This window comes from Heteronotia binoei, chromosome 1 (assembly GCF_032191835.1).
Source record: "Heteronotia binoei isolate CCM8104 ecotype False Entrance Well chromosome 1, APGP_CSIRO_Hbin_v1, whole genome shotgun sequence".
In the NCBI taxonomy this organism is placed as follows: Eukaryota; Metazoa; Chordata; class Lepidosauria; order Squamata; family Gekkonidae; genus Heteronotia; species Heteronotia binoei.
The window spans coordinates 175,779,060-175,797,415 of record NC_083223.1 but is presented as its reverse complement, the minus strand read 5'-3'; the positions used below and the strand labels follow the sequence as shown (position 1 = coordinate 175,797,415).

At 42.4% G+C, this 18,356-nt stretch overlaps 1 protein-coding gene across 1 annotated transcript in view; it reads left to right on the top strand.

The window, feature by feature from the left end:
- The first annotated feature begins 6 nt into the window (after positions 1-6).
- YIPF3 (Yip1 domain family member 3) overlaps positions 7-18,356 on the top strand; it is a 33,669-nt gene continuing 15,319 nt past the window's right edge. The window contains exons 1-5 of the mRNA XM_060244464.1: positions 7-264; positions 10,499-10,696; positions 12,626-12,732; positions 13,583-13,628; positions 15,744-15,836. Coding sequence (XP_060100447.1) covers positions 178-264; positions 10,499-10,696; positions 12,626-12,732; positions 13,583-13,628; positions 15,744-15,836 — 531 coding nt within the window. The 5' untranslated portion in view covers positions 7-177. The remainder of the gene's footprint in view (positions 265-10,498; positions 10,697-12,625; positions 12,733-13,582; positions 13,629-15,743; positions 15,837-18,356) is intronic.

The window sequence follows — 18,356 nt, the reverse complement described above, 5'->3', positions numbered from 1 at the left end:
AGAGCTCCTGGGCCTCCACGTCGTCGGCTCAAGTGGGCGGGCCATAGGCGCTGAGCAGGGCTAGCTTAGGTTGTGTGCATCCGGGTCTTTCTCCCTTCGTCAGGCCCGCGGGTCCTCCGCTGCTGTCCGCGGCGTGGTGGGGGAGCCGTTTGCTCCCCCTAAGTGGCTGGTGGGAAGATGTCCGGCCCCGGGACCGCGGCTGGAGCTGGAGGACCCAGGGTCGAGGCTGCGGCGGAGTGGGGGGCCTTCGAGGACAACATGCAGGTACCGGGGGGGGGGGGGAGCCGGAGGTGCTCTTTCGTTTCGAATGTTGTTTTCTCTCCAGACTAACTGCTCGAAATCACTTACCCGGAGGAAGGCATTATCAGGGCACGCTCCTCCCTCGAAAGGGTCAGAGAAGGTGTTTCACCGTTTTCTGCTCCGGAGCATGAATAATATTATTAAAACAGAGATGTTGTTCCGAGTTACTTGAGAGCTGTGGCTGTCAGTGTGTTCAGAAAGAACTCTCTTAGGTGTTCACAGGAGAGTAAACCATACCTGGGCAGCGGTGTTGGAGAATCCCAAAATATTTGATTATGATCAAGTTGTGCGCCTGTTGTCTTTTAAATTTTTGTCTCATATTTAAAGGAAGTGTATCTTTGAGAAGAAGAGGTGCAAAACGCATTTTTATTAGTCTGCCCTTCTCACTGAGGTGCAAACTAGTTTGCAAAGTGTGAAAAGCAATTGCATTAGGATTACAGAAAAACTGCCTAAGGAATGATGTACCGTAAAGAGGAAAAGGAATTACATAGATGACATCACATTGAGAATAAGAATTCATATGTACAATAAATTTATTTATTTATTTAATTCGATTTGTATTCCACCCTCCCCACAGTGGCAGGCTCAGGGAGGCTCACATATGCTCATGTGTATACATGAGTATAAACTTATAATAAAAACAAAGACAATAAAAGCAATTTCAAACATAGAAATTAACATTTCAGGTGCTGTGATCTTATGTTGCCTTGCTATTCCAGCAAAGCAAAGCAAATCTTAGTGGCCCAGATGTTCTATATAGAGCAGATTGCAAGAGGTGGTCCAGATATTTTTGGAGACTAGTAGTCAGCAGTCTAAATTGCGAATGCCTGGTAGAGTGCTTTCTTACAGGCCCTGCAGAACTATGCGAGCTCTCGCAGGGCCTCAGGGAGCTCATTCCATCAGTGTGGGGCTACTGCAGAAAAGGTCCTAGCTCTAGTTGTTGAGAGCCTGGCCCCTTTAGGGCCGGGGATTGAAAGTAGATTTTTAGACCCAGACCGAATTGCTTTCAGGGGAACATGTGGTGAAAGGCAGGCCCTAAGATATGCAGGTCCCTGTCCATATAGGCCTTTGAAGGTAAGAACCAGCACCTTGAAACGAACCTGGTATGCAATGGGCAACCAGTGCAGCGCTTTCAGCACAGGTTGGATGTGCTCCCATAGGGGAAGACCCGTTAACAACCTGGCTGCAGCATTCTGCACTAATTGGCGCTTCCAAGTTTGAGACAAGGGCAACCCCATGTAGAGGGCATTGCAGTAATCCAATCTTGAGGTGACCGTGGCGTGGATCACTGTCGCTAAGTCGTTGCGTTGAAGGTAGGGGACCAACTGCCTTACTAGCCGAAGATGATAAAAGGCTGATCTGGCAGTGGCTGCCACATGGGCCTCCATAGTTAAAGAGGGATCCAGGAGTACCCCTAAGCTTTTAACCTTTGGCGCCGGTGTAAGTGGCGCCCTATTGAAAGTCTGTAATAGGACCTTGGATCCTGGACTGCCACAACTTAAGTACAGGACCTCCGTCTTCGGCAGATTAATTTTCAGTCAACTCTGCCTGAGCTACCCTGCCACAGCATGAAGTGCCATGGACAGATCTTCTGGGGAGGAGTCGGACCGGCCACCCATCAACAGATAGAGCTGGGTGTCATCTGCATACTGAAACATTTCAATGGACTGCATTTTTTATTGTTGTTGTTTTGCCATCAAGTTGTAGCTGACTTATGGCAACCTATAGTAATTTTAAGATGAGACATTCAATGATAGCTTGCCATTGCATAGCAATCCAGGACTTCCTTGGTGGTATCCCATCCAAGTACTACCCAGGACCAACACTACTTAGCTTCTGATATCTGATGATATTGGGCTAGCCATGTGTGTGTTATGGAAAATGCATAAGGCTGTAATTGATACTTGGCTTATTTTTTTTTCTGAGACTGTTCATGTTTTAAAACTTGCATTGCCATGACAGTGGTTTTGCTAGAATGTCTTCAGACTGTCTTTTAATAATAAAAGTTCGGCTCTTTCCATTGCACTTGGTGGAGAAGATCTTTAGTAGTTTTTAGGAGTAGTTATCAAGCAAGAAGTAGAATAGTCACTGTTCCTTTCTCCACAGTCTTTAGTCAGATTGCCTGATTCAATGGTGCCCAGGTGAGGCTGTCTATCATTTGACTCCCCTCTGTTCATCCCAAAAGTCCCTCTGGAGCAGGTGAGTGTGGGGCGGTGCCACCCCTCCAGGACAACATCCTAACTAAACATTTCTTGGTTTTCCCCTTCTTTCCTCTGACCTTTTCAACATCTGGTTTAATACCGTTTTTGGTGGATGGGAAGGTGTGCATTTTTAAACCCCAACCACGTCAGCATGATTTCTTTGCCTCAGCCCCCCACCCCTATTGCCATTTCTTCCCTGCATTGCCAGATGGCCTTTTCTGGCTGAAAAAAATAAACCAAAATTAAAGGATAAAGATTAAGTTCATCCATGTAAAGCCAGTCCATGTTAGCCGGTGGCAAACATTTCATTGCCTTTTTCAAGACTGAAGTGGAATCCAAAAATCCTGTCTCTTCCTCACAAGGCTCATTCTTTGTAAAGACAGAGTGGGTTCTTATTCTTTATCCTAACACCTCATTTAAACAATAGTTGATTGAACGTGCAAGACTGTGAAGTGGGATAATTTGTTTGTTAAAGTACCTGTGTGCAGTCTGGATGAAAGAATTCATTACAGACTATTTTCTCATGATTTTGGTTTATGAGTCAAAAGCAGACTCTTAACCTTTAAAAAGTGCCTGTGTGCACTTTAAAGGTGCCTGTGTACACCCTGATTTATTTTTTTGCAGACTGTTTGAATTCATTTTAGTACAGACTGTTTGGGAAAAGAGGTTATGTCAAAGTGCCTGCGTGCACTCTTGTGTTTCATTTTGCAGTCTGTTTAAAGGTAGAAGCTTTGAAATATTAAAGTGCCTGTGGGCACATTTATATTTTTCATCTTAGATTTAGAAGTGGAGTCTACTCAGAAGTAGGGCCACAAGGTTTTTCCTATCACATATATTTTTCCTGTAATAAATGTTTTGATACTATAGTTTCACCCTGTCATTTCTTCTATTATAGTTCTCCAAAAGACGGAACTTGTCAGTGCTCCAAAACTCCATTTCATAGGGTTCTATGTGAAATGATAGTTTTAAAAAAGAGCTTAAAGTTGCTAGTTCTTGCCCAACATGCCCTCCTCCAATTGCTTCCATTTTCTCCTCAGCACATCCAGCATCTTGCTGTGGACAACTGTATTCTATCCAGTAGTGTATCTATTCATTTAACAAACAGTGAAGTCCTATGCATAATTCTTTGTAGGACTGTGGTGTAAACTGCTTTCTCTAATTGTGCGGGTTGCAATCAGGACCCAAAGTGGCTTACAGCTTTCTCCACCTTTCAGTTTTATCTTCACAACAACCCTGATGAAATAGCTTAGGCTGATAGTGTGCAGTTGGCCCAAGGTCAACCTGCAACCATGGCAGTGGGAATTCAAACCTGGATCTTCCAGACCCTAGTCCAGCGTTCCTAAGACTTTTGAAAAAAGACTTATTGAGTTTTACCTTAGGGTTTAGGTAATTCTTCCATTTTTTGGTTCAGAAGTAAAAGGTGTTCTCCACAGTGCCACCAGTATGATGACTTGCAATGTAATCCCAAACACCCATCTAAACCCATTGATTTCAACTGATTTAGAAGGGCGTAACTTTACCTAGGATGGCACTGTCAGACTACAGAGTTTCCACAGTCCATGGAAAGACAAAATCAGGAAAAGATGGAAACAATACACTGAAGAACTATATGGAAGAGATGAAAGGATGACAAATTCCTCCCAAAAAGAAACTTTTGAAGAATCATTTTCATTTTTAGAAAGTGAAAGTTGCACTCAAAGCAGTTGGGAGAAGAAGATCACCAGAAGTAGGTGGGATATCAATAGAGCTATTTCCAGCCACAGAAACAGAGTCCATCAAAATCTTAACAAGAATATGCCAACAAATGTAGAAAACAAAACAATGGCCCACAGGCATGAAATGCTCAATCTACATTCTAATTCCGAACAAGGGGATGTCAAAGACTGCAGCAACTATCAGATCATCGCATTAATTTCTCACATGAATAAAGTAATGCTCAAAATCTTACAACAAAGACTATTACCATATATGGAAGGAGAAATGCCTGATGATCAAGCTGGATTCGGAAAAGGAAGAGGTATTCAAGATCATATTGCAAATTTACATTTGTTAATGGAGCATACGAGAGAGTTTCAAAAGAAAATGAGCGTTTGTTTAACGGATTACAGCAAAGCTTTTGATTGAGTGGATCATGAAAAGCTATGTATATTTTTAAATGAAATAGGTGTGCCACAACATCTGCTTGTCTTGGTCTGCAGCTTGTACTCTTGCAACCTATGCTCCGCTTTTGTCTGAGACTGATGGAGGACTGAGAAATCTGAGGGGACTAGCTCTTTCAGGGCATCCATCTTGCCCTCCCTCACCTGGGCCTTAGTCATGGATGCTAGGCCCACTTTCTGATTTGCAAAATAATTTTGCAAAGTTGAGATAGATAGATGATAGATGAATTTATTGTCATTGTTCTCAACAAAAAGAGAGCAACGAAATGAGGTGCTCTTCCACAAACATACCAACACATCAAACACACATATTCATAAACCATTTAAATACATCTGAAACCATTAAACCATTTAAACCATTAAAACCATTTAAATACATCTAAAACGGATAAACATTCATAAAACCATTAAAACCATTTAAACCATTAAATAAACATTCATAAAACCATTAAACATTCATAAAACCATTAAAACCATTTAAACCATTAAATACATCTAAAACAGATAATCCTTCATAACCCTGCATTTAACCTAACCACAGCACTTGGATAGAAACTGTCCTTAAATCTGTTTGTCCTAGCCTTCAACACTCTATATCGTCTACCTGACGGTAAGATCTCAAAAAGCAAATGGCCCAGATGTGTATGGTCCCTTAGGATCATTTGTATCTTCCTTTTACATGCCATATTATACAGATCCACCAATGAGGGGAGAGAACATCCACAAATCTTTTGTGCTCTTCTCGTCACTCTTTGGAGCACCCTTCTCTCTGCTTCCGTGCAGCTCCCAAACCACGCGCAGAGGCAATAAGATAAAATGCTCTCAATGGAACTACGATAAAAGGCAACCAGCAGACTCCCTGACAGTTGTAGTGATCTTAAGAGTCTTAAGTAGTATAGTCGTTGCTGGGCCTTTTTCTCTAGAGGATGGACTTGGTGTTACACAGCTGGAGAAAAGTGTGTTTTTCTGGCCCCACTACCAACATATTTCAGGCCATATGTCTACACATAGTTTCATTACACAGGTTCCATATTGCTTTTGGAATTGAATCTCCTGGACCAGTATAGGAGCATACATTATTGAAATGCCATTTTGGTTATATGATTTGAACACAAGGTCATATGAGGCCTATATTGTACATATTTGCATTGAGACACTGATATTTATCAGAACATAATTTTCACTTGGTCCTACATTAGTTAATATTAGTATTGCAATAATTAAACCTATGTGTAGCATTTATAATTGACCACTGAAGAAAGCCAGTAGGCCAAAACACATCTGTTTTAGGGTTGCATAAGGTCCTTTTTGTGCATATTGTACTATTTGAAATTCTTATTGAGGGTATATTTGAGCCTATAAGTATTTTTAAACTAATTCATAATAAATACATATGTTTTTGTATGATTTGTAATATTTATTTGTTTATTACATTTATATCCTGCCCTTCCCAAAGTGGGCTCAGGGCAGGTAATATAGTTATATAGACATTAAAAACCTGTTAACACATAGTCATTAAAACAACTAAAATAATTAACATTTAAAAGATTGCAAAATAAATAGAACAGTTTGGAATTCCCCCCCCCCCCCCCCATATGCTGGACAGATGGTAACAGGAGTCATCAACTCGTATCATATTATGACTTCTCATGGGGGCAAATGATCAAGGAAGCTACTATGCAGGGAGGCCAGATTTGGTGTCCACCACTTCAACCAAAAGTCTGGTGGAATAGTTCCATTTTACAGGCCTTGCAGAACTGCAGTAAGTTCTGCAAGGCCCTGATCTCAGGTGGAGGCATGCTCCACCAGGTAGGGGCTAAGGCAGAAAAGGTCTTGGCCCTAGTTGAGGCTAAATGGACATCCTTTGGACCAGGGATAAGCCAGTTTGGTGTAGTGGTTAAGTGCACGGACTCTTATCTGGGAGAACCGGGTTTGATTCCCCACTCCTCCACTTGCACCTGCTGGAATGGCCTTGGGTCAGCCATAGCTATCGCATGAGTTGTCCTTGAAAGGGCAGCTGCTGTGAGAGCCCTCTCAGCCCCACCCACCTCACAGGGTGTCTGTTGTGGGGGGAGAAGATATAGGAGATTGTAAGCCGCTCTGAGTCTTTGATTCAGAGAGAAGGGCGGGGTATAAATCTGCAGTCTTCTTCTTCTTCTTCTAGATGTTGATCATCAGAGTGCAAGGCTCTTCGGGGGGTATATGGGGAGAGATGGTCCCTTAGATATGCTGGTCCCAGGCCACTCAGGGCTTTAAGGGTTAATACTAGCACCCTGAAGCAGATCTGGTAATTCAAATTATGAGGAAAAAGCCCCCTACTTTTCATACATATGGACATCGTGATCACCAGTATGGTTGCCAGGGTGCCTGGAGTTTTGACTCTCACACATCTGCTCTAAGAAGTGGACTTTGCTTACAGTTTCTAAGGCTTATGTGGATACTATCAGCCTCAGCTTTGCAGCAGCATTCTACAAATGAGCTGCCAGCTACTCCTTGTGTGCCCAGTCTTGGCCACTGCAGTGGCAGAAGCCACACCACCATGAACTGTACAGGCAAGCAGTTTCTAGCCTGTTTTCATGAACCAGGGACTAAAAGGGACTCATGTGTGTAAACAGCCTAAGTGTGTAGGCATTCTAAACCGGTATAGAGTGCTTGCCAACGTGCACGGACGTTTCCCCGTCACTGCGTGGGTCCGCCATGGTGGGGAAGAAGCTGCGCCGCCACGGAGCTTTCCAGGCAACCGGTGTTGAAGCGCTGAGCATGGAATCCACTGTGTCTTGCTAACACCACTTGTAGCCATCTTCCTGCCAGGCTGGACTTCATTCCTTCATAGTGAGAAGCTCACGTACACACCCTGAGTCACCCTTAGCCCGCAAGCAACCCATTTGCTCCATGAATGGATTAATAGCTCAACTGTTAGTCCTGATTGCCTAGCAATACCCTAAACAATAACTCTTGCCCAGAAGACAATGAGAAAAGAGGAAGAACATCTCCTGTCTCATCCAAGTCCTTTTGTTTACACTGGGGATACCTAGGTCAATGTTTGATTCCCTATTGTCACCTTCCCAGATAAGCCCACTTAATCCCAAGTACCTAGCCATTTCCATACTGACACTCCTGGAGCCGCTTCAGGCCCTGTCGCAACCTGGAAGTTTCCAGGTTGCCCAGGATGAAGGTGAAGTTCATTGGTCAAACCAAACACCCAATTGGGTGTCACCAAAAGACTCACCATTGGCTCTGCTAATGTCCAGCCTTCATGGTCATCACAGAGCCTCCCATTCCTCCTCCCCGTTGCCTCCCATCCCCTAAGGGCTGAGGTGAGGCCTTATAACCTCTGACCCAACTCCACTCATGTCTGCTTCTATCAGCAACCCATAATCAGCTGCATAGATCCATCCCCAATTCTGGCCACAGTTTTGGGTCCATTTCCCCTGTCCTCTGATGTTGCCATTGGAACCTTCCTCGAAGACTACGATGGTAAATATCACCCTGTCTGTTTATTCTTATATGTTCCCCTATCAATCTATCTGTGTTTCTTAGGCCTGTGTGAATGTGTGATTGTTTTGTATTTTTATCTTGTGTGGAAGAACTATTATTCTAAATAAATTACAATTGGTTTTTATTAAATTAGAGTCCTTTTATTGAGCAATTACCCTCTGGATGGTTGAGCCTGGTATAAATTGGTAAAAAGATTCCTAGTGAGCCAGGTGCCCACCTAACTAATTCCCCAACCTCGTTTTGAGGGCATTTTGGCTAACAATAGCCAGTGCAACTGGCAGGGCACTGGCTGAATACACGGCCACATAGTTGCTGTCAGTAGATGAGCCACTGCCTTTTGCACCAGTTGGTTGCTGTCAGTAGATGAGCCACTGCCTTTTGCACCAGTTGGAGTTTCTGGTTCATGCTCGAGGACAAGCCTGCATAGAGTGAGTTACAGTAATCTAACCTGGAAGTGACCATTACGTATAGCCAGGTCCTGGGTGAAGAGATATGGAACCAATTGCCTGATCTGCCAAAGATGATAAGAGAAAGCGATAAATCTAGGGAATCATGGTGAACCAGAGAAGTACAAGAAAAAAACATCAGCTATAATTCAATAAAGGTTTAGTATAAATCTCATTCAGTGTAATGGTTGCTGCAATTTGAATACAGTATATAGTTAGTGCTTCCCTTTAAACCCAAGGGAACTGAAAGAACAAATGAATTTCCTGTGTGTTGAGAATATACTACATGAGAGGTACTAAATTCTCTAATATATGCTCCTATTTGAGCATGGCTGAGAAGCAGGTCTCGGATTCAATGGGAGCTCACAGGAGCACAGCTCCTGAACCTTTCTGAGAGTTCCTCCTCCTCCTTCTGAGAGTTCCACCTCCTTGTCCATTGAATAGTAGGTGCAGCTGCATAACAATCCCTGGATGCACTCCACCACCTATTTTTCTACAAAACAATCCCCGCTGAGAAGTGACTGGTTTGATAAGTTAATGAGCTCAAAAGGCAAAGTGATTTGTGTGGGTCTGCTTGTGATGATTATCTTTCACAGTATAATAAGTTGATGGTGTTCAACTTTTGAGAACTTCCCCCACCACATTGCTATTGTTACATTAAGAGCTGTTCTACAAAGGACAGTCAGTATGCAGCAGAACAGTGGCAGATGGGAGTACAGTTTCTATTTGCCTGTTCTTCTTTAGGATAATGCAATATCTCCAGCCCTGGTGTGATCTGTTGTGCACTGTTTTCTCAAAAACGCAGATCTGTTTCCGTGACTTCTAGCAGAGTCTCCTCAATTTTAATAATAATAATAATAATAATAATAAATTTTATTTATATCCCGCCCTCCCCGCCTAGGCAGGCTCAGGGCGGCTAACAACAGTTCAATAAAATTATACAATATTCAATATAAGGTGATTTAAAACAACATTTAAATTATACATTAATTTAAAACAACAATCTAAAACCAGTTCCAAATGTCTAGGTCATCCCATAGTTTAAACGGCGGTGATCTTCCTGATGCTATTCTGAACACTTATATTATGGCAGGGGTCACTAGATAAATCGTTGGTGGATTAAACAGCCATCCTATCAACGTCTACAAAAGCCTGTTTGAAAAGGATGGTCTTACAGGCCCTGCGGAATTGGTCCAAATTCCGCAGGGCCCGTACCTCCTCCGGAAGTTGATTCCAAAGGCACGGGGCTATAACAGAGAAGGCCTGTGCCCGTGTACTCTGTAATTTTGCCTCCTTTGGCCTCCTTTGCCTCCTTTTTGTTGTGACTGGTACATTTTGTAAGAGCTGCTTGCAGCCTTAGTCTGGAGCTCCCAGAAAAGAGTAAGAGGTGAGCAGTGAGTGACTCACAAAAGCTCATACCCTACCACAAATCTTTGTTAGACTTTAAGGTGCTACTGGACTCTTACTCTTTTCTACTGCCACAGACAGACTAACACTCTCTACTCATCTTGATCTATCTGGAGTTCTTAGTCATTCTACGCTTAATTACTTCTGTGTGTTACAAAGAGAGTAACATTCTGCACTGGTGTTCTCTTGGGCCATTCAATAAGATTTGAAGAGATGGGAATACCTGGAGAAATAAATGGAAACAGGTAAGTTTTACATCAACAGATACTGCCTATTGATATGCAGGATAGTGAATCTCACCTGCATAAATGATTGAGGATGACATTTAGAAATGGTACTTAGTTTGTTCCAATTACCTTTTGTATCTGCTTCTATTTGGCAGGATCTGGTAAGAGGAGCACATTTCTGTTTTCCTCTAGCTGTTATGAATGCCCTTGTTGCACCTTAGCTAGAGATGCAATCCATCTTTAATTTTTCTGTTGTTCAGGGTGGAGGCTCTGCTGTGATTGATATGGAAAACATGGATGACACATCTGGTTCCAGTTTTGAAGACATGGGTGAAATGCACCAACGCATGAAGGAAGAAGAAGTGGATGCAGAGGCAGCTGCTGCAGATGAGGAAGATGGCGAATTCTTGGGAATGAAGGGTTTTAAGGGACAATTGGGTCGGCAAGTTGCAGATCAGGTAATTGGAGCTCTGATTGGCTTGTTTTAGCTCTTCTGATTTGGCTATTTGAGTTCTAACCAGCAGAGAGCTGGTTTTTACATCTTCAGTGTAATTATAATCCTCTGGGGATTTTGTGTTCCTTCCATTTTGTGCTCCTACCTGTTTTCCTTCAATAGACAGTTTGTAATCTATATAATGTATGCAGACCTCTGACTTTAACAGGCTTACAGTGCAGTCTTTTCCAGACTTACTCAGAAGTAAGCCCCCCCTATATTAAGTGAAGCTTACTCTCAAATAAGCATGCATAGGACTGACTTGTTAGCCAGTACCAGGGCTTTTTTTGAGCGGGAACACACAGGAACGCAGTTCTGGCCGGCTTGGCATCAGGGGGTGTGGCCTAAAATGCAAATGAATCCTTGCTGGGCTTTTTCTACAAAAAGCCCCGTGTAAAACAACAGTGATGTCAGTGGGTGTGTCCTAATATGCAAATGAGTTCTTGTTGGATTTTCCTACAACGAAAGCCCTGGCCAGTACTATGTTTCTGAAAAACTCACTGCTTAGGAGTAGATTGATTTATTTTAACTATTTTAAAAGTATTTAATACTAACCATTAAAATATCGTTCAAATCTACTTAAAATGATTTTTAAAAGCAGTATGAAAATAAATACAAACAACTAAAACAGATAAGCAGCAGCATGTACAATTAATATTAAAGAGTTTACATAAATTAGTTATTCACAGTAAAGCTGTGACTAATACAACAGAAAAACCACATGCACCAGTCGTCAAAGAACAAATGACAGTTGGCTTTAAAAGGTGCCAGAAAAACTAAAACAACTTATCAACAATTGACAAATGCTCTAGGAAATAAGATTGTTTCTGTTGCACACTTAAAATTTACTAAATTTGGTACCTGGCAAGCTGCCAAGAAGAAGAGGAGGAGGAGATTGGATCCTTGACTTGGAGCCTCAGAGCAGTTTACAGTCTCCTCTCCCCCCACAGCAGACATCCTGTGAGGTAGGTGGGGCTGAGAGAGCTCTTTTGAGAACTGCTCTTGAGAGAGCAGCTCTTTCAAAAACTGTGATTGACCCAAGGTCACGCTGCATGTGGAGGAGTGGGGAATCAAACCCGATTGTCCTAGATTAGAGTCTGTGCTTAATCACTACACCAAACTGGCTCTCTTTGGAAGGTGTTCTAAAGACACATTATAAATTCCATTACTGGTAGCCACACATCTCACTTTTGAAAGTAGGGGCTCCTAGAGCAGGGCTTCTGATGATCTGAACTTATTGGCAGGTTCGTTAGGCAATAGGTGATTGTTGAGGTGCCCTGGTCCCAAACTGTATGTGGCTTTAAAAGTAAAAACAGCATAATGAATTGTGCCTTGAAACTAGTTGGCAGCTAGTGTGGTTCTTCAAGCACTGCTGAGATGTGATCACTGTAGTGAATGTAAACTATGAAACTTGCTACTCAGTTTTGAACCAGTTGTATTTTCTGAATACTCTTTTGGTGGTTTAGATCTAGCTCCACTTGCTCCCCAAAAGCAAAATTAGCCCATGCTGTCAAAATTAGTCTCTGATTTGGCTTTGGGGTGAGAGAGTCGTGAGCTGGGTGCATGATCTGCAAACAGGCGTCTTCAGCATTTGTGCCTCAGAAGATTAGCAATGGGACAGTGCCCTTTGCACTGCCAGGAGCAGTGTACATGCAGAGATAGTGAAGTATGTTGCCAATTTCTGGCTGTGTCTGGATTTTTGTAATAACATAATTTTCCTGCCTACAACTGCAGAAGTGATGAGTGGGTTGGGCAAAGGGACATGATCAGCCCTGCTTTATTAATCTTTGTGGAGAAGGTAATCAGCCCTTTATAACAATTCAGTTAATTAGGCTTCTGTCGAATTAAGAAAGAAGCTTTCAGTTGGGTGTGTTTCTCTTTTTCTTTCTCCTAGATGTGGCAGGCTGGAAAGAGACAAGCCTCGAAGGCCTTCAATTTGTATGCTAACATTGATATTCTCAGGCCCTACTTTGATGTTGAGCCATTGCAAGTTCGGAACAGGTAAACAAACTTGGTGGTGCTAGGAAATACAAGCGATTGTCCCTCTCACCTCAATTCCATCTGATCTGTCAGAGGCTTACATAAGATTGCCCTTTATAAATGAAGCTCTCTTAATAGCAGAGGTGTAGCCCACTCCAGAATTTCATTACCTGCCATCAGGCATTTTTCTGTTATTAAAAATAATAAGCTGCCTTTAAGTAGTCTTTGTGTGATAGACAGAAGCACCACAAAAGTGTTCTGGCTGCTTGCTGGCTTTTTATGAGGCAGTTTGGGGAAGCAATAAAAGATTTTAGTTGTACTTTCACTGCTGAAGTTGATTGTGTCATTTAATTTTCATTCTTTTGGTGCTATTGCAAGTGAAACTCCATGTGATGATGATTGCTTGAGCAGATTCCTTAACATTGTCTGTCCTGTCTGTATCTATCACATACAGTACTGATGATCCCAAGACACAAATTGCTGGTCATTGCTCTTAAGCCTTTCTGACTCCTGCTTGACAACTGCATGAACAGCAAACAAATGACATGGAATTTTACTTCTCATGATCATTTATCCCCATGGAGTAAACAAGATAAGAGTTAGGGCATGTTCCCTTCTGTCTTCAAGGCATTATTTCCAGCTTACTGTGGCTGTGCATTAGTTACAGAATAGAAATGTGGTGCCTAGATTTTTACTCTGTAGTATCAGGTCTAGCAGAAGGTAAGTTTTGTTTGCTTATGTACTTTTTAAGCTCGAAGTCCTGTCTCTTGGCCTGGCAGACCTGCAGACTTTTTCAAAATGAACAGATTTCAGAAATCTGACCTTTATTTGGAGCCATTAACATTCATCTACATGCCTTGTTCTTATTCAGGTTGCTGGAGTCCATGATTCCTATGAAGATGATTAATTTTCCCCAGGTAAGTTGCTGAATCTTGGGTTTAATATTATGTTAGAACTGGTGTATCTTGTTATGGTAGGAAAGGAGGGAATGGTGCCTTCTTTGCTAGGAAGCTCCCTTAGACCAAGAGTTCCCTGAAAAGCACCCTAGTAAGCAGCTGCCACCACTCAATACCTTTTGAAAACATCTGACCCACTGAGTGGAATACTAGAGCAATTAACAAAGTGACAGAGTAGAACCTCTAGACAGTACCTTATAACCAACTCTGTAGCACCTACGCAGTCTAGCACATGAGGAAGAGATTCAGAGAAATATCCCAGAGAAGTAAATTGTACCAAATGAAGCTAAGCAAATCTTTATAGAAAGGTTTATTATAAAAGAGGGAAAAGAAAAGAGTGGGTGGATTTAAAATGTGCTAAACAAAAGGCAAAAACAAAAATACAGGGAAAAGGCAAAGAGCACACAATACAGAAATGGCCAAATAAAAAGCAGTGTACTTGAACTAAGCTTAACATTACCTAGGCTGTAGCAGGTTCCTCAGAGCATGTGCAGAGTTGCTATCACTAACAAGGAGTCAGAGAAGTCCTTGAGCCCTACTCAACCTCCTCTGGTTGGTGGACTCAGTTTTCCTAAACACTGAAGATAAGGGAAAATCCTAGATGTCTGGATATTTACAGTCAATGGAAGTGGATCTAAGCCAGGCTCCTTTCTAATGAGCTGATGTAACAGATAGTATGAAGTGCACCATCTCTAATGTCAGAGGATTCTGCTACTGCTCAGAGCCATGTAAAATATAGTTCCACCTCCATCAAGCATCTGGTAATCACTCTGAATTTCCAGGACAAATAGGTGGTCTGGCCCAGTCCAGATTTTCCATCATCCAAAAAGTATAAGTCCGGCACGATGATCCAATATGGAATGGAACTCAATGGGTCATTCTAATCCAGGAGTTTCCAACATGGTGCCTGTGAATGCTATGGTATCCACCAAAACCTTTTGAGGTGCCCACCAAGTGTTTTTAGAAAGTGGGTGGAGTTAGGTGGAGCATTTGGCCAGCAGGACTTCTGATGGGCATCTAGAGAGCCTATTGGCTGGGTAGATTAAAATGTTATTTCAGTGGCAGCTGCCACCACAGTGTTGGTTTTATTCTCTTATTCCTCTTTCCAAGTGTATTTGTAAAATTACTCCCCTTTTCCCTTACGCATCAGATTTCTGGTTTTGTAGTTCCGTGTCCTGCAGTAGCCATGTTGTGTTTGCACCCACCGCCCTGTGTCAGAATTCCAAAGATGTCCCCGGGCTCAAAAAGGTTTAGGGACTCCTGTTCTAATGTAACCCCAGGTGACCAAGATCCCAGATGTTCTAGGTGGCTCTCTTGAGCAGGTTTTAGGGTTACTATCACATATTCTAAGAACAGGAAGCTTCTAAACTCCAAATTAGCTGGTTTGCAGGCTTATGCTCTGCTTCATTTTTCCCATGTATATAGAAATGTAACTACAGAGCTGATACCCTATCTATATCTCATCATGGATGCACACTGATGCTTTCCTGATGATGAATCACTTGGACAGAAAGCTGCTTCCACCATTCTAAACGTAATGGAGCAGAAGGTGTATGGCAGTTTTGCTGCCATGAGTGTTCCAACCTCTTCCTGCATTTATACTTTGCAAAAAAGCCCATCAATACAATGGGCTGCAAGTGTCAGCAACCTCCCTCTTGACAGCCCTCCACTCCCCTCCTTGCTTTCTTTTGCTGTTCCCTGATGGCCTATCTTGACTTTGCAGTGATTTCACAATGTGCTAGTAGAAAGCCAGCATAGCTGCTAGTGTTGGTACTTGTGCTGAGCAAATGAGTACTTGAGAAATCAGAAATTCCAGCTCTGTGATCATTTGTGAAATAAACCCCTCTCATCTACTGTGTACAGCAGCCTTTATACGTACCACTTTCCATCAATAAAGCAGCCTTAAAGCCATTTGCTGAAAAGGGACAAACAATTCTTGCTTCTTATAAAGTAGCATAATAGTTCTTTTGAAATAAATGACCTACAGTTTGAGTGAAGGCTTGGACACTCTGTAATCAGTGTGATGCAGCTGGTTTCTGCAACATTGATCAATCACCACCATTTCTCCTTTTACAGAAGATAGCTGGTGAACTTTATGGTCCTCTCATGCTGGTCTTCACACTGGTGGCCATCTTGCTGCATGGAATGAAGACATCTGATACCATCATTGTAAGTATGGGGACCTGATTTCATTTTTTGTTGTTCTGTTATAATTATAAACAACTATTATTGTTTATAATTTTTTGTTGTTCAGTCGCACAGTTGAGTCCGACTGTTTGCGACCCCATGGACAAAGTCATGCCAGGCCTTCCAGTCTTCCACCATCCTCTGAACTCTGCTCAAATTCGTGTTTGTTACATCAGTAACGCTGTTCAGCCATCTCATCTTTTGCCGTCCCCTTCTTCTTTTGCCTTCTGTCTTTCCCAGCATCAGGATCTTCTCCAGGAGTGCTCCCTTCTTATTTGGTGGCCAAAGTATTTGAGCTTCAGCTTCAGCATCTGACCTTCCAGGGAACAGTCTGGGTTGATTTCCCTTAGGACTGACTGATTTGATCTTCTGGCAGTCCAAGGGACTCTCAAGATTCTTCTCCAGCACCACAGCTCAAAAGCATCTATTCTTTTGCGCTCGGCCTTCCTTATGGTCCAGCTCTCACAGCATACATTACTACTGGGAATACCATCGCTTTGATTATACGGACTTTTGTTGGCAGTCTGATGTCTCTACTTTTTATTATACTGCCCAGGTTTGCCATAGCTGTCATCCCAAGGAGCAAACGTCTTTTAATTTCATGGCTACAGTCACCATCTGCAGTGATCTTGGATCTTAGAAATGTGAAGTCTGTCACTGCTTCCATGTCTTCCCCTTCTATTTGCCAAGGTGTGATGGGACCGGATGCCATGTGATGCCATGTGTTGGGACCGGATGCCATGATCTTAGTTTTTTTGATGTTGAGTTTCAAGCCTACTTTTGTGCTCTCCTCTTTCACCATCAACAAGAGGTTCTTTAGGTCCTCCTCACTTTCTGCCATTAGAGTGGTATCTGCATATCTGAGGTTGTTGATATTTTTCCCAGCAATCTTAATTCTAGCTTGTGCTTCATCCAGCATTCCGCATGATGTGCTCTGCATATAAATTAAATAAGCAGGGTGACAATATACATTCTTGTCGAACTCCTTTTCCTATTCTAAACCAATCAGTTGTTCCATATCGCGTTCTGACTGTTGCTTCTTGATCCTTATACAGGTTTCTCAGGAGACACGTGAGGTGGTCTGGTATTCCCATCTCTTTAAGGACTTGCCACAGTTTGTTGTGATCCACACAATCAAAGGCTTTAGCGTAGTCAATGAAACAGAAATAGACATTTTTCTGATACTCCTGTGCTTTCTCCATAATCCAGTGAATGTTGGCAATTTGATCTCTCGTTCCTCGACCTCTTTGAATCCCAGCTTGAATTTCTGGTAGTTCCCGATCGACATACTGCTGAAGCCTAGCTTGTAGGATCTTTACCATGATGTTGCTGGCATGTGAAATGAGTGCAATGGTGCGATAGTTTGAACATTCTTTGGCATCACCCTTCTTTGGGATTGGAATATAAACTGATCTTTTCCAATCCTCTGGCCACTGTTGCATTTTCTAGATTTGTTGACATAATGTGTGTAACAGCATCATCTTTTAGGACTTTGAATAGCTCAACTGGGATACCATCATCTCCGCTCGCTTAGTAATGCTTTCTGAGGGTCATTTGACTTCACACTCCAGGATGTCTGGCTCAAGGTCAGTGATTTCACTGTCATGGTTGTCAAGGACATTGAGATCCTTCTTGTATAATTCTTCTGTGTATTCTTGCCACCTCTTCCTGATCTCTTCTGCTTCTGTTAGGTTCTTATCGTTTTTGTCCTTTATCATAGCCATCTTTGCATGAAACGTTCCCTTGATTTCTCCAATTTTCTTGAAGAGACCTCTTGTCCTTCCCATTATATTATTTTCCTCTATTGCTTTGCACTGTTCCTTCAGGAAGGCCTCCTTTTCTCTCCTTGCTGTTCTCTGAATATCTGTGTTCAGTTGGGTGACTTTTTCCTTTTCACCTTTGCCTTTTGCTTTTCTACTTTCCTCAGCTATTTGTAAAGCCTCATCAGACAGCCACTTTGCTTTCTTGCATTTTTTTTTTCTTTGGGATGGTACTGATTGCTGCCTTCTGTACAATGTCAGGAACCTCCGTCCATAGTTCTTCCATCACTCTGTCTATCAACTCTAGTTCCTTAAACCTATTCTTCACCTCCACTGTATATTCATAAGGGATGTGATCAAGGTCAAACCTGAATGGCCTAATGGCTTCCCCAGTTTTCTTCAGTTTAAGCCTGAATTTTGCAATGACTAGCTCATGATCTGAGCCGCAGTCAGCTCCAGGTCTTGTTTTTGCTGACTGTAAGGAGCTTCTCCATCTTTGACTGCAGAGTATGTAATCAATCTGATTTCTGTGTTGCCCATCAGGTGATGTCCACGTGTAGAGTCGCCTTTTAGGTTGTTGGAAGAGGGTGTTCGCTATGACCAGCTTATTCTCTTGACAAAACTCTATTAGCCTTTGCCCGGCTTCATTTTGTTCTCCAGAGGCAAACTTGTCAGTTGTTCCAGTTACCTTTTGCCTTCCTACTTTGGCATTCCAGTCCCCTATGATGATGAGGACATCTTT